General features: G+C 46.1%; 1 protein-coding gene across 1 annotated transcript; it reads left to right on the plus strand.

The window, feature by feature from the left end:
- Nucleotides 1-306: 306 nt before the first annotated feature.
- Nucleotides 307-21,132, plus strand: PTPN11 (protein tyrosine phosphatase non-receptor type 11). The gene is made up of 16 exons (XM_058036871.1): nucleotides 307-370; nucleotides 4,551-4,673; nucleotides 5,699-5,893; nucleotides 6,896-7,088; nucleotides 8,157-8,273; nucleotides 8,752-8,865; nucleotides 11,490-11,586; nucleotides 12,093-12,172; nucleotides 12,275-12,433; nucleotides 15,099-15,230; nucleotides 16,301-16,455; nucleotides 17,023-17,090; nucleotides 17,243-17,394; nucleotides 20,049-20,161; nucleotides 20,373-20,474; nucleotides 20,778-21,132. Exons 1-15 carry the CDS (start codon nucleotides 357-359, stop codon nucleotides 20,440-20,442), a joined length of 1,782 nt encoding a protein of 593 aa, XP_057892854.1. The 5' UTR covers nucleotides 307-356; the 3' UTR covers nucleotides 20,443-20,474; nucleotides 20,778-21,132.
- The last annotated feature ends 1,177 nt before the right edge of the window (nucleotides 21,133-22,309 follow it).

Below are 22,309 nucleotides of genomic sequence, written 5' to 3' on the forward strand. Positions count from 1 at the left end.
CCGGCTCGGACAGCGGCCCCGCCGCGCCACCGCCGCTTAACTCGCGTCCGCTCGGGGCTCGGCGGGCTCCGCGCCCTGCCCCGTGTACGGACGAGGCTCCGATACCACCGCGCTCCGGTGCCGGGGGTCCCGCAGCCCCCCGGGCTGAGCGGCGGCGCGGGGCGGGGCGCGGCGCGGGGCGATGACGGCGCGGGCGGTGACGCGGGGCGGGCCGCGCCGCGCTCGCGGGCCCGAGGCCGCCGTTGTTCGCGCTCCCCGCAGCGCCCGAAGGCCGCGGCCCCGCCGGGACCCCCATGTGAGCGGCGGGCGGCGCGGGGGGGCCGGCGCACCGCGACCCGCCGGGGCCACGGGGGAAGATGACATCGCGGAGGTGAGGCGGGAGCGGCGGCCGCGCCGGCGGGGAGGGCGGCGGGCAGGGGCCGCGGCTGCCGGGGCTGCGGGGACGGGGCTGCTCCCGGCGCGCGGGCAGGAGCCCCGGGAGCCGCCCCGGCAGCGCCCACCGCGCCGTTCCCGCGGGGATGTCCCGGCTCCCGGAGCCCCCTCCCGCCTGTTCCCGGGGGACGTTCCCCTCCCGCAGCCCCCACCCCGCTCGTTCCTGAGGGATGTCCCCGCTCCCCGATCCCGCTCCCCGCCCGTTCCCGGGGGTGCAGGGATCGGGGGGCTTCGAGTGTCTCGTTGGCACCGGAGCTGCCCCGGTGCCCCCGGTTTGGGGGGGTTCCCGTGAGTGTCCCCGTGGAGCCCGAGGGGTGGATTGTTGGTGACTGGGACCTGCTCGGTGCCGGGTTCGTGTTCCATCGAGGGCCAGCAGCGCTGATTTACCGACCCTAAAACACGGCCCGGCTACAAAAGGAGTGTCCCTGAGCTCCCCACACCTGCGCTCTTAATCACTTATCAGCGTTCGCTCTAATTTCAAACCCTTGTGGCACTGCTAGAGCACGACGGCAAACAGCCAAACCCGTTTCTTTGTTGTAGCTTCTCGCTGTCCTTAATGGATTTTGATATTTGTACCCGGTGTCCTTTTGGGTGAGCTTTGGGCTTTAGAGGAATTATTGTCATAGGAAATGCTATAAATGTATTTATCTTTTTTAACCAACCTGTTCTGAGAATCCCGGAATGGTTTGGGTTGGAAGGATCATAAAGTTCATCCCATTCCACCCCCTGCCATGGGCAGGGACACCTTGCACTATCCCAGGTTGCTCCAACCTGACCTTGGACACTTCAGGGATGGGGCCGCCACAATTTCAATTGATTCACCTCTATAAGTAATATCTATTAAATTGTAATTTCTCCAAGGGTAAGTTGTCCTCTCTTTTCTCCTCAAGATGGTGAATTGGGGTGAATTGTTTTAAATCCATGGTCATTTATAGTAGGATTTGGGGTTTTTTGAGCTGTATGGAGAGTTTTTTGGCTATGTTGTGCTCTCTGGATGTCCCTCCTCACACTGGGAGCAAGGTTACAAGTTACCTTTTGGCTGCACTGTGAGCTTCTTCCTTGCCAGAATAATTACTGTGAGTCTGCTCAGAGCCCTAAACTGTAACTTGTGAGGGAGACTGAAAAAAGCTGGGAAATATCAACTGATGAGCCTATAAATAGGAGTAATTAAAGTACCCGTCAGCACATCCCCAGTGCTGGGGCTGTGACAGCTGAGACAGAACTGATTTCATCTCTCCTTTGCTCTTGCAAAGGTGATTAAAAACCCCAATCACTGCATGGAAAATTGTATCGATTTATTTCTTTTGGTTTGGTAAGAGAGAAATGTGCTGGCAGTGTGTGACTTAGGGAGCACAGATCCTGCTGGACCATGACAACAAAAAAGGGATAACTGTGGATTTTCCACCGTGGATTTTTTTTTTTTTTTTCCCCATCAGAAGTTTCCTTGCTTTGCTGATACCCCCTTGATTTTGAGCCCCTTATTTCCCACCTTGCTGTGGGCTCATTATGGGCTGGCAGTGATGCATTCCAAGCCCCTGAGTGGGAATTGCTGCGGGAGGGATGGTGAGGAGCAGCTCTGCCAAGGGCGTGGGTTTGGGTGACTCCTGGGATTGTATTTACTGCCCTTGGCCGGGGCACCGACTCTGCACCTGCTGCCACGGCCATGGGCAGGGAAAAGAGCACAAAAAAGCCCAAAATGCATTCCATCCCTATAAAAGGAAGCGTGAGAGCAGGTCCTGGCTGTCCCCTCCCCGTTTGGAAGGGCTGCAGCCCCAAGGTTGGGAGCACAAGGGATAGCAGCACTTCAAGGAGGATCCTCCTGGCGGCCGGAACCGCTGGCAGGGATCCCTGACACCCCCATTCTGCTATTTGGGGTGCCTGACAAATGCAGCTTCCTACTCAAAGCCAAAAATACGGAGCTGAGGGAGCGGGAGGACGAGGTGCCAGCAGAGCCACAGTTACATAAAGTGCAAGAAACCCTCCCAGGTGTAGCTTGGCTCTGCTGCATTGGGCTTTTGGCATCTTTGTGTGGATGTGGGAGAGAGATTTTGGGCCATCTATAGGGTTTTTGAACCGTCTGTTGTGTGTTTAAGCTCTCCTTTAAATGCTGGTTAAATAAAAGGTTATTTGTAGTTATCTCTGTACATAAATTATTATTTTTCCTTTGCTGTAACAGCTCATGCACAGCTTAAGGTTCAGGGTGGGATACAGAAGATATTTCACTGGTTGGTGTTTATGGAATGTCAATATAATAAATCTGGAGAAGCAATCCCAACAATTTCTCCTCTATCTGTTTAAGACAGTTTTTTGCTATAAACTTCAAAATTTCTTCTCTGTCTATTTAGACAGTTTTTGCCATAAACTCCAAAATTTACCAAGGTTTCTCTTGAACCCTGTGCATATTTAAAAAGCTTGCAAAGTGTTCAAATTATTACTGCACATTTTTTGTTTTGTTTTGCTTTTTGTTTTTTTTTTTTTCCATTTTGTTTTTGTTTTTTCCCAATGGAAGTAAAATTTTGGGAGTGAAAATGTGGTAAATATGTGATCACCTTCTCCAGGCAACCTGCTGTGGGCTGAAATGTGTTATTTAATGTTCACTTCATGCCAGATACTGATGTTTGTGCAGTTTCTCTTGTGAGAACTTTCCTTGACCTTTGAATAATTGTTAGATAAATGTAACATTATTCTTTAGTTCATTCCCATTTGCTGTGATAATTTGGAAGTATTTTTGAATGGTTTTTTCCATGTGCATAAATTTGATATTTTCTGTGTTGTTCTTCAGGGAAAGATGGGGACTATTCACTAGATTTTCATGGTGCAAGTAGAATGTTTTTAACTAGGGGGAAAAAATATTCGCAAGAAGATTCACACAATTTATTTCTGAAAAGGATCCTAATGAATGACTTGCTAGGGATTTGGATTTTCTAGAATCCTAAAACTCCAGAATATTTCTGAAGAGAATGCTCTGGAGAAGGCTTTGGTGGGAATATTGGCAACTCTTCAGTAGAGAAGGAATTGCTGCAACAATTGAAATAATAACCCTAAATTTAGACCTGTGCTCTCATATTTTGCTGATTTAGCAATTTAGCCTGAAATGCTGACTGGATCAGGAAGGATCAGGAATGCTGTTCCATTTTTCTGGATATAACATTCCTCTCTCTGTGATGAGCCTGGCTGTGGAGTTTTTTGGATATATTTTGTTGTACTTTGGAAAAACCCAGAGGTGAAGAGAGAGGAGCAGGCTGGGTTCTTTCAGCACACAACAATGAGGATTTAGCTCTGAAAATTAAAAGTGATTTTTAATTGCTGAGTGGAAAAGTGGCAGAGCTGAGGTTGGGGTGCTCACACCCAATAGTTTATTCTTAGAATTTTCTTTCTAAAATTCTCCCCAAACCTTTTTATGCACAACTCCCTCAGGGCTGCAATAAAAATGGGCAAATTCCAGATAAGAGCAGAGGCAGCGGTGACACCGAGTGCCTCCAAATAAGTCCCAAAGTCAATGCCAGAGGTGGGGACACGGAGCTGCTGGCCCCAGCCCAGCCCCAGCTCTGCCTGGGCTCTGGGATAGTCATTGAGAGCAGTTTGTGGGTGGTGAGGATCAATGGGAGATTCCTCTGGGGTTGTATTTAAACAGGACAGATCCGACCCCGGCTCCACATCCCTGCGAGGAAGAGCAGTGGGGTGTCCACGCAGGGAGTTCCTTCCTGACCCCCTCAGCTGTGCCCTAAACCATGAGGTTTTGTTTCAGTTTTTAACCTTCAAAATGTTGTCAAGTGTCACTTTGGATGTTTTGTTTTATTTTTAGGTATTTTTCCTGTTTGTCTTTCAGTTTCTTTGTGTGCTGTGTTTTGCTGGAGTAAGGAAATACCACTTCTGGTCTGTGTTTATGTTGTGTACCTTTGATATCATTTTAATCCAGGCACTCAGAGTGGGGATAAGTGTAATTCTTAGGCTTACAGAAAGTTGCAATATATAAAGTTGCAGTGTGAAACTAATAATGAAATTTTATTAATTTAGGTGCAAAACTCAGTTTGCAAGCTGTCACATTGCTCTCTGTGAGTTAACTCTGAGAACCTGCTGTTTATTTATTAACATTCTTTATTTTTAACCTCTTGTAGATGGTTTCATCCAAACATCACTGGGGTGGAGGCAGAAAACCTGCTGTTAACAAGAGGAGTCGATGGCAGCTTCTTGGCACGGCCCAGCAAAAGTAACCCAGGAGACTTCACACTCTCTGTTAGGTGAGTTTGGATCTTCCCAATCTTGCCCCAGGTTGGTGATGATCTTAATTTGCTGCTGTCCTGTGGAGAAATAGTGGATGAACTCCTTGAAAGAGGTGAAAGAATGCTCTGGTCACTTTTTAGTGTTGTTCACTTTTCCCTCTTCTGTTTCTCCCATTTTCCCTGAAGAACTTCTCAAAAACTTTTACTGAGCTCTAAATTGGAGGGGAGTGAATTCTGATTTTACAGCAGGACAAAAATGCTGAGGGGAAGCAGAAATAGGTTGATAGTAACATTGCTTTTAGCCCTTTACAAATCCATTTGATCACCAACTGGAAGGAGCCAGAGGTGTTGGGAATTAGTGATCCAGCAGGAAATCCAGACTCTCCTTGCACAGGAAAAGTCAGCAAGTTTTTAAGGGCAACTGTGGCTTTTTCAGCTTCCAAAATAGGCCTTCTGTGGCAGTTGTCCCCTGACACTGCGTGGTAGGGATGGGGGAAAGACAGCAAGAGGAAGTAGATAAAGGAAAAGGGAAAAGTGGGATTGGTGATAAGAGTTGTGCTGCTTGGATACTTGTGAGATAACAGCCCTTGTGGCACAGGAGGGGATTCCTGCTGGGAGCTGCTCTTCCTTAATATTAATTGAGACTGTGGCAGCAGGCAAAGGCAAATATTTCCTGAGGGAGAGACTTTGGGAGCTGGTGGGAATTCTGGAGAAAGGAGCAAACCAGCTCTGCTGGATCTCCAGAATGTTCAACTTTCACCCTCCACTTTGTGCTTGTGTGTGGAATTTTGTGTGGCTCTGAGGGGTTTCTGGTGGGGCTCCTGAGGCTGCAGGGTTTGTGCTGCCACTTCCAGCACAGAACTCTTCTCCTGTTCTCCCTGCCTGGTGGGCAGAGAAGCTGGAGCAGAGGAGCAGTAGCTCCATGCTGGAATTGTGAATATGGATCTCTCCACCTCAGGCATCACCAAATCTAAAAGTGATTGATTGATTGATTGATCAGCTGACTTGGGAAGGGTTTTTGTGTCCTCTCTTTCAAATCTCAGACGAACTGGAGCTGTGACCCACATCAAGATCCAGAACACAGGTGACTACTATGACCTCTATGGGGGAGAGAAGTTTGCCACGCTGGCTGAGCTGGTGCAGTACTACATGGAACACCATGGGCAGCTCAAGGAAAAGAATGGAGATGTCATAGAGCTGAAATATCCCCTCAACTGTGCTGATCCCACCTCAGAAAGGTCAGAGAAGTGTCCTTGTGCTGCTTAATAAATGCTGTGTTAATCCCTCTTCACACTCTGCCTCCCTCTGGGAAAAGGGTGGCCACAACTTTGGATTTGTTTCAGGGAGGTTTCTTGCAAAATAGATGAATAAATGTGGTTAAAGGTGAAGAATCCAAGCCTCAGAACCTGTTCCCTTCAGGATTCTTTCTTGGGTGGGACAGGACTGAAACAGAGGGCAAAATTCCCTTTATTTTTACTGGGAGAATGTTTAATCTGAGAAGTTCTGATGTTGTTGCTGCTGCAAGGAATTCCCAGGGATATTTCTGGGCATAACTTTTTGTGGTTTTCCTAGCAGTGGGTAGAAAGTGAGGGCTGCACAAATCCTCAGATTCCTCAAACTCCTCTTTTGAGGAGTGTGGTTAATAAGGAGAATTTGGGACTCTGGATTTGAGGAAATACCAGGGGTCAAAACTAAACCAGCAGATGCCTGTTTATTCCTTGAAGTGAAAAAATGAGGAAAAATAATCAAACAAGTTCTCTTAATGCCTTAACAGAGGTGGGGAGGATTGTTGTTTTTTTGGCCCTATTTCCTGAAGAATTGAGATTGCTGGGATTGCCCTCTCCAGTTCCTAATGGGATAGAAGGGTGGGGTCTCAAAACTATGAAGTTTCCACAAGTTCATCAGGGAAATTTCATGAAGGAAATAAAAGAATGAATGCCTTGACTGAGGGGAATGTTGGAGTGTAACCTGGTGTTTATTTGGATTGTTGTGAAGGATCGAAATCAAAGCTTCACTGGAAATGCCATGGAAATGCTTTGAAGTGTTCCTGTCCTCACTGATGTGCACCTGGACACTCCCAAAGCTTATTTTATTTATTATATTTACCAACTGAGGTTTTCCCTAGACCTGGCTGTTGCTGAGTGAACAGAAGGATTCAATTCCATAACAAACACCTGGAACAAATGGATTCAGCTGGAATGCTGAGCAGGGTTTCTCCCTCTATGTCCCTTCATTTCCAGGTGGTTTCACGGGCATCTCTCTGGGAGAGAAGCTGAGAAACTCCTGACAGAGAAAGGAAAACATGGCAGCTTCCTGGTGAGGGAGAGCCAGAGCCACCCTGGGGACTTTGTCCTTTCTGTGAGGACGGGGGATGACAAAGGAGAGAGCAACGACGGCAAATCCAAAGTGACACACGTCATGATCCACTGCCAGGTAGGAGCAGCAGGGACTCCATGGGCACAGGAGCTCTGGATCCACTCCTCTTTTCCCTGGGCTTGCTGCAGGTCATCCCTTTGATCAAAATGTCTCCTTTGATGGCATCAAAATTCCAATATTTTTTGGCTGACTGGCTCCTGTCAGGGCCTTCTGGCTCAAATCACACTTTGCTGCGCTCAGGGAGCCTTTGCAGTCTCCTGGATGGGTTTTATCAAAATAGGAGTGATTGGATAAATGGAGATCTATCCACAGATGTCTCTCTCCTGTCAGTTCAGGCAGTTACACCTGATGGATGATCAACAGTCTGTGAAAATGAGTGTTCACTCCAAGGAATGCCCTGAAATCTAAATCTTCTGTTTAGTATAAGGTAGTTCTTCACTGAAATATTACTAAATTACAGTTTTCATATTTAATCTGTCTCCATGGGCTGCTATTTAAAAAATAATCACGGATTTTAAAAAAAAGTGGATTTTTCTTATTCTCTTTTACTTCTATTGTGCCCGAAGGCAGTGCAATAACTAAATTGTATAAAAACACCTAAAATGCAGTAACAGAAGTAGTTTGGAGGTAGAAATGACCCACTGGGACTGTAAATGCTGAATTACCAGAATATGTTTATTTTTTCAAGAAAATCCCTCTGATTTGCAGTTAGCATTTATGCCTTTGAGGAAAATAATTTGGCATTTGCTTCCTTAAAATAGAGATGGTGCCAGGCAGTGCCAGCCTTTCAGGACCCAATCATACACTTAACTTTGGAAATTAATTCAAATCCCTAATTCCTGAATTCTCATCCTGTAGCTCCAGAGCTGCCTGAGCCCTGGTTCAGAGGGAATCAGCTCTCTAAAAAAAGCAGATAAACCGATTTTCAAGGAGATGGCAAAAAAGGAAATGTCCTGCAGTGTGTCTGTTTCTATTTATTAAAGTTCTATCCTTTAGCAGAAGGATTTCAGTAGAGCCTTCTGCCCATAATTTTGGAGGTTATTTCTGATGCAAGGCACAGCCTAGAGGTGCTGTGGCTGTGGTGGTGGGAAGTGCATTTATTTGGAGGAGCATTTGTCTTTTCAGGATCTCAAATATGACGTTGGTGGAGGGGAGAAGTTTGACTCTCTGACAGATCTGGTGGAGCATTACAAGAAGAACCCCATGGTGGAGACTTTGGGCACTGTGTTGCAGCTCAAGCAGGTGAGAAGGACAGGCCACCCCTGAGCTTTGCCATCTCCAGGATATTTGGTTGAAATGCAGCTTTTCCATATGCTCTGCAAGACTTTTTTTCTGAGGGAAAAAATGAGGAGTTGAACTTCATGAAATGGATGAAAAAGTCAATTTTTGTTAGGCTTGGGAAGGGATTGTGTTGTCTCTGATGTGCAGAATTTCCTGGTGTCATCCTGGTCTGTCAGAGTTGCAGGGCATGTCCAGAAATGAGACAATTTAATGCATTAAATAATTAAATGAATAATTAAATAAAAACCGTGACATTTTAAAACCAACTGTTCACCCTCCCCGTCCTCACTGCCCTTTGCTCGAATCCCAAAACACTGACATCCAAAAAAACGCCTGGATCCTAAAATCCCATTAAAATATCCTCGTCTTGGGGGATTTGTGTTTGAGTTGTCTTTCCATGGCTGTTCTTTGCTGAGCCTGTGCTGTTTGTGTCCCCCAGCCCCTGAACACCACCCGGATCAACGCTGCCGAGATCGAGAGCCGAGTCAGGGAGCTCAGCAAACTGGCAGAGACCACGGATAAAGTCAAGCAGGGCTTCTGGGAAGAGTTTGAGGTAATTCCTTACATTCCAAGGAGTGTTTCCTGCAGTGTTTCCTGCAGTTTTTCCTGCAGTGTTCACTCTCACACTGCCAAAGTTGGGTTCTGCCTTCCTGGTGTTTCCTCCTCTCCATCACCTCAGATCCCTGGTTTTGCTCCCATCTCCAGGGCTTTGCCAGCTCCACTCTCGTGGCTTGAGATATTTGCCTTTTTTCCCTGATTCTCAGAGTGCTTTTTATCCAGGATATCCTCCTGGATATCCTTCCCTGTTTGTCCCACCAGGACAATCCTTCCAATTCCTTCTGCTGTTTGGGAAGTTGGGAACCAAATTGTGTCCCATTTCTTTAGGGACACTTCCATTTCTCAGACCATCCATTGCCCTTGTGGCTTTTTGATGCTCCTTTTTTGGCATCTTAAAGCCATTGGGAAGTGGTAGAAAGTTCTGGGGTGAAACAACATGGATTATATGCATTCCTTGGACTTCTGGAGGTTTATTTTTGGTTTGTTGTGGTGTTTCATTTCTCTCTGTAGGAAAAATTCCAATTTTTTTCCAGAAGGAGTGTGTAGGGACAGGACAAGGAGAATGGCTTCAAACTAGAAGAGGTTTAGATGAGATATTGGGAAGAAATCCTTCCATAATCTGGAAGAAACTCTTCCCAGAGAAGCTGTGGGTGCCCAGTCCTTGGAAGTGTTAAAAGCCAGATTGGCTGGGGCTTGGAGCAACCTGAGATAGTGGAATGATTTGGGTTGTGAGGGACCTTAAATCCCATTCTACCCCACCCCTGCCATGGCCAGGGACACCTTTCCCTATCCCAGGTGGCTCCAAGCCCCATCCAGCCTGGTCTGGAGCACTCCAGGCTGGATAATGGACTGGTTTATACCTCACACACACAAAACCACCAGTGGAGTCTGGAATTCCACCAGCAGATGGCAACAGGAAACTGGGAAGTTCTCAAGGAGCTCCAGAGAGGCTGCTGTGAGAAACTTCCTGAATAGTGATGGATTTGCAAAGTGACCATCCTTGGAGAAACCTTCCTTGATCAGAAATATCCATTAGCTAAATGTGCTGGCCAGTGTGCTCTGATTATTGCCTGGAGAAGGAAAATTAATCAGTGAAAAGTGAAGGAATTAGCACAGAGGTGTGTGAGGGGCATGTCAGATGGTGAGGTGATGGCATTGGGAAATGAGAAAATGAGGATTGAGCTTTCTCCTTTCTCCTTCCAGAGAGAGGGGACAGTCCTTGATGCAGGGCTGCTGGATGGTCAGAATGGCCAGAATTCCATCTGGAGAGGGAAGGAAGTCAGCAGAGGTCATGTGTGTGGGAAGGGATTGTTGGTTTGGCAAAACACAACTGAACTATTAATTCACAGTTCTTTCCTGACCTCTGCTACACGTTAAAGGAATTTTTCTTGGAGTGGATTTCTCAATGTTTTCCTTACAGCAGGAAAAGTCTAGCAGGAAAAGCAAATAAATGAAGGATTTTACCTGTGGGACATTGCACTTCTTTTTCCCCCTTTGCTGCTGTCACTGAGGTCAGCACTAACCCTCATTTTTTTGGGATTGAAGCCCTCTCCTAGCAGTTTCAGTGCCCTGTTTTCCATTCCCTCAGGGAAGCTCCAGCTGTCCCCCATGGTGGCAGGAGGGGGGAGCACACTCCAGGCTGTCCATGGATCCCTGTCTGTGCTGCTCAGGAGCTGCCAGCCCAGATGGTGAATTTAAATTACTTGTCTCCAGGCAGGAATGAGCCTCTTGTCCCAGGAAGCACCAGACAGGGATGTTCACAGCCCTTGTAGTGTTTTTCCTTCTGAAAAATGGTTATTTCTGAGCTTAGTGCTGGGATGTTGTGGTGAGGTGGAGGAGAATATTCAGATTTATGGCTGTGTTGTTCCAGCTCTGAATGGGCTTGTTGGGATCACTGCTGCTCATGGATCTCTCCTCAGGGATGCTCCAAGCAATGATAATTAACTCTAGGAAGGAAGATGTGGTTTCCACACACATTTAATTGCTCCAATTCTTTAACTTGCTGGGAAAGTTTGGCTCTCAGACCTTTTGCCTGGAATTCCACAGGCTGGAATTTGGGGGCTGTTTCCTGCCCTTTGTCACAAGCTTGAAACTTTTCATCTCTTAAATTTCTTTTGCTTTCCCTGCCTTTAGGATCAGCCTAATTATCCAAGGTCATCAAGTGAGGGAGTATCAGACTGAGACAGGAGTGAGCAAATGTGCCAGTTAAATAAACAGTAAGAGTCTGGAGGGTGGGAATGCTGAGGGGAGCAGCTCCCAAAACCTGAATGTTCCTTTAACTGGGACCAGAACTGCTTTGAGGATGAAAACTTGGAGCAGAGCATGGGGATCCTGGTGCCTCCAGCTCCAGGGAGCTTTGGGAGTGGGGAGATTTGCCATGAGCAGCCTGGCTGTGCAAGTATGGAATTGCTGCTGTCCCTGGGACATTGTGTTCCAGAAATCCCCGCTGCAGCTTGTTCCTTCACTGGGATAATTCACAGATAAATAAATTATGGATAAATAAATTATGGATAGCCCACCAGCTAATGCCCCTCTCCTCCCTTTTCTCTGGGATTGCTGTGGGCATGGGCCAGTCCATCCTGCTTTTTCTGAGCCCCCCTGTCTGTGCTCTCCCCTCAGACCTTGCAGCAGCAGGAATGCAAACTCCTCTACAGCCGTAAGGAAGGGCAGCGCCAGGAAAACAAGAACAAAAATAGATACAAAAACATTTTACCCTGTAAGTATCGACCCTTCCTTGCCATTTAACGTTACTCTGGTTTATTTTCCTCATTAGTACAGGGTTAATTAAGTGCCACTGGCCTTTGGCTTCTCTTTAATGATAATTTCCCCTCTTATCAGGATTATCCAGTGATTTCCAATTTGGGTTCACACATTTGCACTTTGTAGATATTTGTAATATTGGTTTTTATCTTCATTTAAAAGCCTCATATCCCTCAACTCAACAGGCTGGAATACTTAAATTTAAGAGGATTAATTTGGGGGCCAGAACTGGCACATGCAAATCCCAAGGCTTTGCCTTGACTTGGTGTTTGAGTGTTCCTGAATTCCCAGACATGGACATGTTTTGGTCCAGCTGGTCACAGCCACTTGTCTAAAGGAAGCAAAACAGGCAATTTGGAATATTCTGATCACTTATTTACTAAGTTTGATAATTAATTCATAGCTGCTGCGTGTTCACAACTGTGGAATGCAAGTGCTTGACATCCATGTGTGTTTTTGCAGTTGATCACACCAGAGTTGTTCTCCACGATGGTGATCCCAATGAACCTGTTTCAGACTATATCAATGCTAATATTATTATGGTGAGTGTATTTGAGTGTATTCCCACCTCCTCTTCCCTAAATCCAAGGGAATCTTGTCACACACAATCTGTTGAATTGCTGGTTTGATTTTTTTCCCTCTAGCCTGAGTTTGAAACCAAGTGCAACAACTCAAAGCCAAAAAAAAGTTACATTGCTACCCAAGGCTGCCTGCAGAACACAGTGAATGATTTCTGGAGGATGGTGTTCCAGGAGAATTCCAGAGTTATTGTCATGACCACGAAAGAAGTGGAAAGAGGAAAGGTAAAACCAGACATGTGGGAAAGGCCCTTGTACATTTGAGTACAAGTAGGAGCTGATCTGACAGGGATAAATTGATTTATGACTGGAATCAGGCACAGGATTCCTTGGAATTCTGGAAAGTGCTGAGTGTCCTTTTTTTATTGGTGTCTGTGGGAATTGGGGATGGACTCCTGTCACATCAAGCCTCCCTTTCTTAAGGTTTGCCTGCAGAAATTTCAGCTGCTGGATGTGAATCTCTGTATTTCAGACTTAGGGAAGGAGGCACTGGGATGGGAGATGTGGCCAAGCAGGAGTTCTGGGTGCTTGAAGGGAAAAATTCCCTGCTCCTGCAGCAAAAGTCTTGCCATTTATTTTATCTCATCAAGCCTGGATGGACCTCCCTAAAAAAGCAGAATTATAGGATTTTATTATTTCAAAACTGAACATAGAGATGTTGCTGCTTAGCTGGGAACTGCCCTGGCAGGATTTAATGCTCTGAAAGAGGAATTTTCCCTGCAATGGTGTATCCCAAAAATCCCCACTTCCCTTTGGAGCTCAGGAATCTTGTCTTGCTCCCTGGCCTCTGGCAAACCTGGGGATATTTTAATTTTTTTCTGGTTTCTAATGACACAAGGCAGGAAGGAATAGGAATAGTTGAACATTGATATCCTGGCAGCAGCCACACACAGCTTCCTGGGGTTTGTAAGGATTTATCTTTGGAATTTGTTGCTTCTGATCTTTTTTCTGTTTGATAAATACTGTCCCTTCTCTCCTTTTAAATTTCTCTGCTTCTTCCACACACTATTGTCCACGTTTTTACCTTTTTCCATGTTCTCATTATCTGTTCCTGAATAGAAAACTGTTGCTTTTTTAGGGGAGCATCATTTGTGGGACAAATCAAATTAAGAGCTGAAGTTTTTATGTGGGTGACTGATGATTGCAGGGGGTCCTCACTCCCAGGAACTTTGTGTGTGTGGGCTGGAGACAAATAACAGAAAATTTTACAGAATTCTCTCCCTAATTAAGGTGTCAAAGCTGCCACTGGTGCTGTTTGTTGCAGCCATTAGACTTTGTCTTGTGTATTTATTTTTTAAAGTCTTTGTAAAGTTCTGCCACTTCATCACCCTGATAAAGGGGCAGGATTTGTCTTTCCTTCCTTTGAATTCACTGACAGAGGAGAAGCTCCCCATTCCCAGTGATAATCTTTGTTTTGGAAGAGGAGAAATAAATTATGGAGTTGATTTGAATACACCTTTCTTCCTTCAAGTTATTTATTATTTTTTAAGAACCTCCTGAATGGCCTTTGCTCCTCTGCAATTTCTCCATTTTTTTCCCCAAAGTTTGCTCATCCCTTTTGCTGGAGAAAACACTTTAATTCATCAGTGCTGCATTGCTTCTTCTTTCTGTACCCTTGATTGTTTTGTGATGCCTATTTCACTTCTTACAGAATTGCAAATGCCAGTCCTGGTATCAAATCAAAGCTTTTTTATCTCAGGCCAAGCTCTTTGCAGGAAGAGAGAACCTTTGCAGCAGAGCTGCCTCCATAGCCTGAGGAAGGGAGGAACTGTGGAACATCCCAGCCCTTCATCAAGTCCTGGATGTGCTTTAAAGTGCAGAAGCAGCAAATCCTTAGAAATTAAAGGAGTTTTGGGCTTTTGGAGGCAGTTCAGCAACCCAGCCCTGCAGAGTAAAGCTTATTTTAACATCATGTTGCTGCTCAGAGCTCTGCATTGAAAGCTGCAAAGTTATTTCTGCTGGCACCCCCCAAAAATCAGTGTATTTGCTTCAGTTTCAGAGTATTTGCTTGTTTCTCCCCTTGTGACAGGGAAAAAAGGGCAAAAATAGCAGGAAAGCATCTTGTTGCCTACGTGGGCATGTGTTCAGCCATCTTCTCTGCCTTGGGCTGGCAGAAGGAGCTTCCCTGTGCTGTGTTTTTTCCTGAATATTCAGGATAACTGCAAATAGACCCTATTGCTCTGTAGGATTTGGTGTTTGCTCTGTGTTTGCCCCTGCAGTAATTTCTGCTTTGATGCTGCATTCCCAGGAGTTGCTCTTTCCTGACCTGTCACAGGAGCCAAATCCAAGTGCTGATAGGTGAATCCATTCCTCAGTGGATGGAATTTATTCCTGGGCAGAGATAATCCTGATGGAGCAGCAACACACCAAAAACTCTGCATTTTAGAACCTACAGACCTATGAACTGCTCCCTTTGCAGGGGCCTGAGCTCTCTTTGGTGATGGAACCAGAGCTGGGTCAGCCCTTCCTGCTGCAAGCCATGGAAAAGCAAATATCCAAGTTTAATTTCCACTGGGAATGATTTATACCTTTGACCTTTCTTCTTATGCAGCCTGTAGGGCTGTGGGGCTGAATTCTGGTGGAATCTTGAGATCTGTGACAGGGGGTACAAAAAGCATGATTTTAATACCCAGGCACAAAATATCCCAAAATATGCTAAGAGGAGAGGTGACCTGTACCTGTCTGAAATTATCCAGTGGCTGTTATGGAGAGGAGAAACTCCCCATTAAAATATTCTTCACCTCATCAGCTGATTGTCCTCTGTGGGCTCTGAAACAAAACCTTCAGGGTTGAATTAATCAGTTTGCAATACAACTTTTTTTTTTTTTCCTGCCTGATTGTTCCTTTTCTTTTTGTTGTTTTTTTTCCTTTATAATGTGAAATCTTGCAGAGTAAGTGTGTGAAGTACTGGCCAGATGAATATTCCCTGAAGGAGTACGGGGTGATGCGTGTCCGGAACGTGAAGGAGAGTGCAGCCCATGACTACACCCTGAGGGAGCTGAAACTTTCCAAAGTTGGCCAGGTGAGAACAAAAACAGCTCTGTCCTTTTAGCCCAGCTTGTGCATCACCAAAGGAAAAATGTCAGGATTAGCCCATTTCTCTGGAATCAATAAAAGCACTCGGAGGTGAATAAATGGAGCCCTGCCTTTCTTTGAAGCTCCACGTTCAGTTCATCCATCTTTCTCTTTTTGCCCTTGGGATAATTGAAAATTCTCCTACCTAAGCAGCTTTTGGCAGGAGAGGAGCTGCTGCAGAGCTTGCAGGGAATCAGGGAGGAGGGAAAATGCTTTTAACTGAGGGCACTTCAATCCAGCCTGGCATTCGCTCCCTCATGGAAATGGTTGCACTGAAAGGAAAAGTTGTGTGTGGAAAATTCACTTAAGGGAAGGGATAAAAAGGGTGAGAAAACTGTGTGGAAATGGCAATTCCTGTTAAGGAACAGTTTGGATCAGGGAGGAGAAGCAGAGCAGGGGAATTGGGGATGGATTCCTGTCACATCAAGCCTCCCTTTCTTAAGGTTTGCCTGCTGAAATTTCAGCTGCTGGATGTGAATCTCTGTATTTCAAACTTATGGGAGATGTGGCCAAGCAGGAATTCTGGGTGCTTGAGGGGAAAAATTCCCTGCTCCTGCAGCAAAAGTCTTGCCATTTATTTTCTCTCATCAAGCCTGTATGAACCTCCCTAAAAAAAGCAGAACTATGGGATTTTATTCTTACAGGACTGAACATATAGATGCTGCTGCTTAGCTGGGAACTGCCCTGGCAGGATTTAATGCTGTCAAGAGGAATTTTCCCTGCAATGGTGTATCCCAAAAAATCTGGGGAGTACAGGAATCTTGTCTTGCTCCCTGGCCTCTGGGATATTTTAGTTTGGGGGATTTATTTAGCTTTAGGGATTTAATGACAGATGTGCCAGGCCAGGGAGAGCCCTGCCTTGTTCCTTCCCTTGGGATTTGTGGAGCTGTGCTCAGGCTGGATTTGGGGGATCCCTCTGTGCTCCATGAGGACTGGGCTGTGTTTTGAGCAGCAGTTTTGTGTCCCTGTGCTGCAGGGCTGTGTTTTGAGCAGCAGTTTTGTGTCCCTGTGCTGCAGGGGAACACGGAGAGGACGGTGTGGCAGTACCACTTCCGCACCTGGCCCGACCACGGCGTCCCCAGCGACCCCGGGGGCGTCCTGGACTTCCTGGAGGAGGTGCACCACAAGCAGGAGAGCATCCCTGATGCAGGACCTGTCGTGGTCCACTGCAGGTGAGGCTCCTGCCGCTCCTCCTTTTGGCCCAGGGAGATGAGACTTTAAAAAGAACAACTTCCCCTGGGAGTTGCTCAAAATTCTCTGTTTTCTGTCTGTACAATGTCGCATCCTGGGTGGGTGGCACAGGGTCCCCTTGGGAAGGGATTTCAGGCTCTGAACCTTTGGATAAATGAAAATTTCTGCTGTTGGATGAGAAGATGGGATCAGTCTTGGCTGGGGCATTTCAAGTGCAGGATCATGGGAATTCTGGCATCTCATCCCACCTGTGAGGGTTCTGTCCATTTTGGGTGTTCTCACCTTGTAAATGGTATCATTTTTAGGCGGAGAAATGTTAGATCTGACCTTACAGTTTTTTTCTGATTTATAAACACTGAGGGACAGAAGTGCTGATTTCTGTGCCTTCCCTGGGGTCTCTGGTTTGACTCTGGCTGTAATTTGGAAGCCCCTAGCTATAATTTGCAAGCCTCCTGTCTCCTAATGCCAGAATTCCTTTACCTGAGGTTTTGCTGTGCATTCAGAAAGATCAAAACAATAACATTCCTTTTTTTTTCCCCTTCTTCTAGTGCTGGGATTGGTCGAACAGGAACTTTCATTGTCATTGACATCCTCATTGACATCATCCGAGAGAAAGGTACCTTTAACCCTTTGATTGCCCTGCCCTTACCCCTTTGATTTCCCTGCCTGCTCCTGGATCCACCCCGGAACGCTGACAGAGGATTCAGGTGAGCTCCACCCTCACCTTGGTTCTTTTCCTGCTCTCCCCAATGCCGTGGATGTGCCCAGGGGTGGACTGTGACATCGATGTCCCCAAGACCATCCAGATGGTGAGGTCCCAGCGCTCAGGGATGGTGCAGACAGAGGCCCAGTACAGGTTCATTTACATGGCAGTGCAGCACTACATCGAGACCCTCCAGCGCAGGATCGAGGAGGAGCAGGTGGGTCCACCCCAAAGGATCCCAGCAGGGAGCAGCAGTGCTGGGGATTGTGTTCTAGGAAGGCTGAAGGTGTGAATTGTCTCCTGTATTTTAGTTCATTGTGCTTAAGAAATAATTAAATTGGTAGGTGGGATCCTCTCCTTAAGATATCAAGTGGAATACTCTCCTTAAATTTGGTGGAATCCTCTCCTTTCATTATCGGATGGGATCCTCTCCTTAAATTATCAAGTGGAATCCTGTCCTTAAATTATCAGGTGGAATCTTCTCCTTAAATTATCAGGTGGAATCCTTTCCTTAAAATATCAGGTGGAATCCTCTCCTTAAATGTGGTGGTATCCTCTCCTTACATTATTGGGTAGATTCCTCTCCTTGAATTATCAAATGGAATCCTCTTCTTAAATTATCAGGTAAAATCATCTTAAAACATTGTGTGGAATCCTCTCCCTAAATTGTCAAGTGGAATCCACTCCTTAAATTATCAGATGAAATCTTCTTAAAACATTGTGTGGAATCCTCTCCTTAAATCAACTGGAATCCATTCCCTAAATTATCAGGTGGAATCCTCTCCTTAAATCAATTATAATCCACTCCTTAAATTATCAGGTGGAATCCTCTCCTTACATTATTGAGTGCAACCCTGCCCTTAAATTACTGAGTGGAATTTTCTCTTCAAAATATTAGGTGGAATTCTCTCCTTAATTTAAGTGGAATTCTCTCCTACCCTCCCTGTCCCCATATCTCAAATTTCCTTCCTGTTATCAAATTTCCTGTGGAGGAAGAATAAAAGATAAGGGTCTGTTAATTAAAGCAGAACCTCGTGCTCTTTGTGTTTCAAAGAGATTTCAGAGCTTGTTCCCTGCATTCCTAAAAGGGAAAAATCAAATGCTGATCACTCCAATTCCAGTTTTTGGAGTTTATTGGTAGGAAATCAGTTTGTTGGAGTGGAAAACGAAAGGGTGAGTGTGGTGGTCCAACAAAAAGCACTTTCAGGAGTGTGGAGGGATCAGAAATGTTTGGGAATAAGTGGTGAGAGCCACAGAGACCTTCCCCTGCCCCTTCCTGCTCAGGGAATTCCTTGCACTCCAGTTCTGGGGGGTTTTACAGCAGTTTCCTGGTTTTGTGATAAAGAGCTGATGTTTTCTCCTTGTCCCTGCTGCTCCCTGCCCTGACCTCAGAGCAGTTGGGATTTGTACCTTTTGCTTTCTATGCTAATTAGTCCAGATTTTTCCTCTTTTTAGTATCTTTTTCCCTGCTGGGGACTTTCCAACACTTACTGAGTTAGTTCCTCTTTATCAGCTGGTTCCTACAAAATGTCCTTGTGGTCCATCCCACAAATCCTGCATTCCCTGTGTCCACCAATCCATCCATCCCACAAATCCTGCATTCCTTGTGTCCAGCAATCCATCCATCCCACAAATCCTGCATTCCCTGTGTCCACCAATCCATCCATCCCAAAAAATCCTGCATTCCTTGTGTCCATCAATCCATCCATCCCACAAATCCTGCATTCCTTGTGTCCAGCAATCCATCCATCCCACAAATCCTGCATTCCTTGTGTCCACCAATCCATCCATCCCACAAATCCTGCATTCCTTGTGTCCAGCAATCCATCCATCCCACAAATCCTGCATTCCTTGTGTCCACCAATCCATCCATCCCACAAATCCTGCATTCCTTGTGTCCACCAATCCATCCATCCCACAAATCCTACCTTCCATGTGTCCACCAGTCCATCTTTCTCTCCCAGACTTTGTTCGATGAAGCGAATCCAGGTTTGCTCAACAAATCTTTTCCCAAGCTGTGTTCCCACAAAGTGCTCAGGACAGCTTTGTCATAAATCCTGGCTAAGAGGGGTTTAGGAATCAGCAGAAGGAGCTGAGGGAGTTTCAGGAGTCCATCCTGGAAAAGCTTCAATCCCAGGAATGTTCTTAATGGGAATTCAGGGGCCAGAACTCCCCAGAGGCTCCGCCAGCTTCTGCTGTGAGATTGGGTCAGCCCTCAGGACTTGTTGCAGCGTTAAAAAACCCCAAATAAACCCACAAACCCCTCCCCAAACCTCAAATTCTCTGCAAAACTTCGATTTCCACCTTGCAGGTTTCAGTGTTTGCAGGCATTGTGGATGCCTGGGAAGAGGAAAAATCCATCTCCCGTTTCTTTCCCAGTGTGGTTCCCTGGCAGGATCTGGAGCTGGGTGCCAGCACAATTGGCTGCAGCCTGGAGCATATGTGCACAGTCCAAATAACAGCTTGGCTGCTTTTTATATCAAACCTAATGGGCTCAGATATTATTTTATTAGAGCTCCTGCAAACAATGGTGTTGCTCTGTTGGCCCCAGCTCCGAGCTGGAAATGAGGTCAGTGGGAAGCCCACTGGCTGCTCAAGAATGAAATGGGGACTTTTCTGCCAAGGAGATGAGGGTTGAGTACGTTTCAGAGGGTTGGTCTCTCCTGCTGGAGATGGTGGGATGGGGGAAGATGGGGATTTTCAGGTTTAGGTGTGCTCAGTGATGTGTTCACTGCAGGATGAGCTCTCTCCTCACAGATAAACCTAAAAACACCCATGGGTATCTCCTTGTGGAATTGCTGCACTTTCTCAATGATTGGTTGCTGGGATTAACCCCAAACCTGGCTTTTTGTTGTGTGTTTTGCTTCACAGAAGAGCAAGAGGAAAGGTCACGAGTACACAAACATTAAATATTCCTTATCGGACCAGACGGGCGGGGATCAGAGCCCTCTCCCCCCCTGCACCCCAACCCCAACGTGTCCAGAGTAAGTCCAGCCCTGCCCTCAGTTTTTGAGCTGTTCTGTCTCATCTTCAGAGGCCTCAAACGAGGCTGAGTTACCCCAGAACCTGCCCTGTTGTGCTGGGCTTGCCTCTGAAAATAAATCAAGTGAAATTAATTGTCTCTGAATTATGGGGTGTGTATTATAGGACATTTGTGTATTTTTGGTGGGACTCTAAATCCTGATTTCATTTCAGAATGAGAGAAGATAGTGCTAGAGTATATGAAAATGTGGGGCTGATGCAGCAGCAGAAGAGTTTCAGATGAGAAGATGTTCAGAGCCTTCCCAGCCAAGGCAGGTGTGTATGGCCAGAGGAGGGGCTGTGTCCATTCTGGGCATTTTTGGGAGAAAGTGCCCCCAAAAATGCCCAGAATGCTTGGAATTGATCCCCACAGGGTGCCTGAGTTCCAAAAGCTAATTTAAATTTAACTTTAATGACTTTTATACACAATCTCATCTTTACTGCCAAAGCACCCACACAGTTTCTAAGCCAGGCTTGAGACTTTGAGTTGAGTTTAAACTTTATTGAGTTTAAAATCAACTCAAACACCTGCTGGGTTTTTGTCCTCAATAATTCTTCTTTTTTGTTTTCCTTTCCCAGACATGAAAATGGTTTTTAAAAAGGTCAAGAATGAGATGGAAGAAGCTTCACGTGAGCAGTGAACTCTGAGGGCTTGGTACCTTTTTATTTACGGTTTTAATCCTTCAGTAGGCAAAACTTCAGAGCATCTAAAGATTGTTTTTATCTCTTCTCTCCAATTTCCAATTGCTCATTTTCCAAATAAAAGGAAATCCTTTCTACAAGGTAGACAATTACTTTGTAGAGTCAGTTTTGAATCCTGCAAACTGTTGGACTGTCATCCATTTGTTTTTTTAAATAGTATTTTGGTTTCACAGTATGGCTGTTAGTGGGGTTTTGTTTTTTTTTTTCCTTATTTGAGCAGTTGTGGGGTTTTTGGGGGGCACTGGGTGGGGGGTGGGTGGTGGGAGAGCAATGCCATGGATAAATCCATGCCATGAAATGTAAAATACTGATGGGAACAATGTGGATTGTTGGAAAACAGTGGATCACCAGCGTGGATAGAACCAAGTGCATGATCAAATTAGTCCTGATACATTTCAAACTCAGACTGAGCTTCCTGGGGTGAGCAGTTCTTGAGATGAAGGTGCTTTTTTTGTGATAATTGGTGGCTTTGATTCCAATTTTGCTGTGTGGCTGGATGGGCTATTTTGGAGGCATTTATGCAAAGTTGTTTTTTACATCAAACAAAGTTTCTTTTCCGTGATCTGTGCCCAGAATAGGAATTCCTTGTGTCCTTCAGGAGACTCAGTGACCTGGGGGTGCTTTGTGAGGACACTCTGTGGTGACTTTGTGCTCAATTAAGTGAGACTGAACCGGCAGAATTCAGGTGTTAATTAAGAATTGCAGGATGTTAAACCCAGTGAAACCAGTAACCGAAGCGGAAGCTGTGCAGGAGCCTCCTGGATTTTTTTTTTTTTAGGGAAGGAAGGATCCCAGGATTCCTGGTGGGACAGGGGCAGCAAGGCCACACTGGGGGCACTGTCCCACCCCAAGTGCCTTTGGGAGCTGCCTGCACCTTCCTGTCCCAGTGCATGGAAAACCCCCTGGCACCACTTGTAGGGAGACAGAGCCTCTTCCAGAGACTCCCCAAGGAAGATCTGGTGAGCTTCCATGTAATTCCTTCCCCTGGCTCTCTCCTGGACCAGCAGCTCCCCTTGGAGCTGTGGATGGCAGGAGTGGGGTCTGGTGTCTCCCCAGCACCTTGTCCCTGATTTTGGGGACATTCTGGGACTTCAGTGACATTGAGGAGTGATTCCCATCCCCACACAGGATGCCTGACCTTCCTGTGTGGCTGGAATGGCATTATTGGCCTTGCTTTGCTGGTGGAATCCTGCTGGAGCCTGGAATGTAATTAATTAATGCAGCTTTGGGAGAGGTGGAGTGGGAGATGCCATCACTGGTCCTGAGTGCTTTGCAAATCCCGATATTTGAGCAGTTTGTTTGGCCTGAGTGAAGGTGCTTCGTTAATATTAAGCAGAATTTTGTTCCTTGGCCTCTTGTCCTTTTTGTCTTTGAGGGCTTTGGGACTTGATTTTTTGGAACTCCTGTCA

This window comes from Melospiza georgiana, chromosome 18 (genome assembly GCF_028018845.1).
Source record: "Melospiza georgiana isolate bMelGeo1 chromosome 18, bMelGeo1.pri, whole genome shotgun sequence".
NCBI classification, from domain to species: Eukaryota; Metazoa; Chordata; class Aves; order Passeriformes; family Passerellidae; genus Melospiza; species Melospiza georgiana.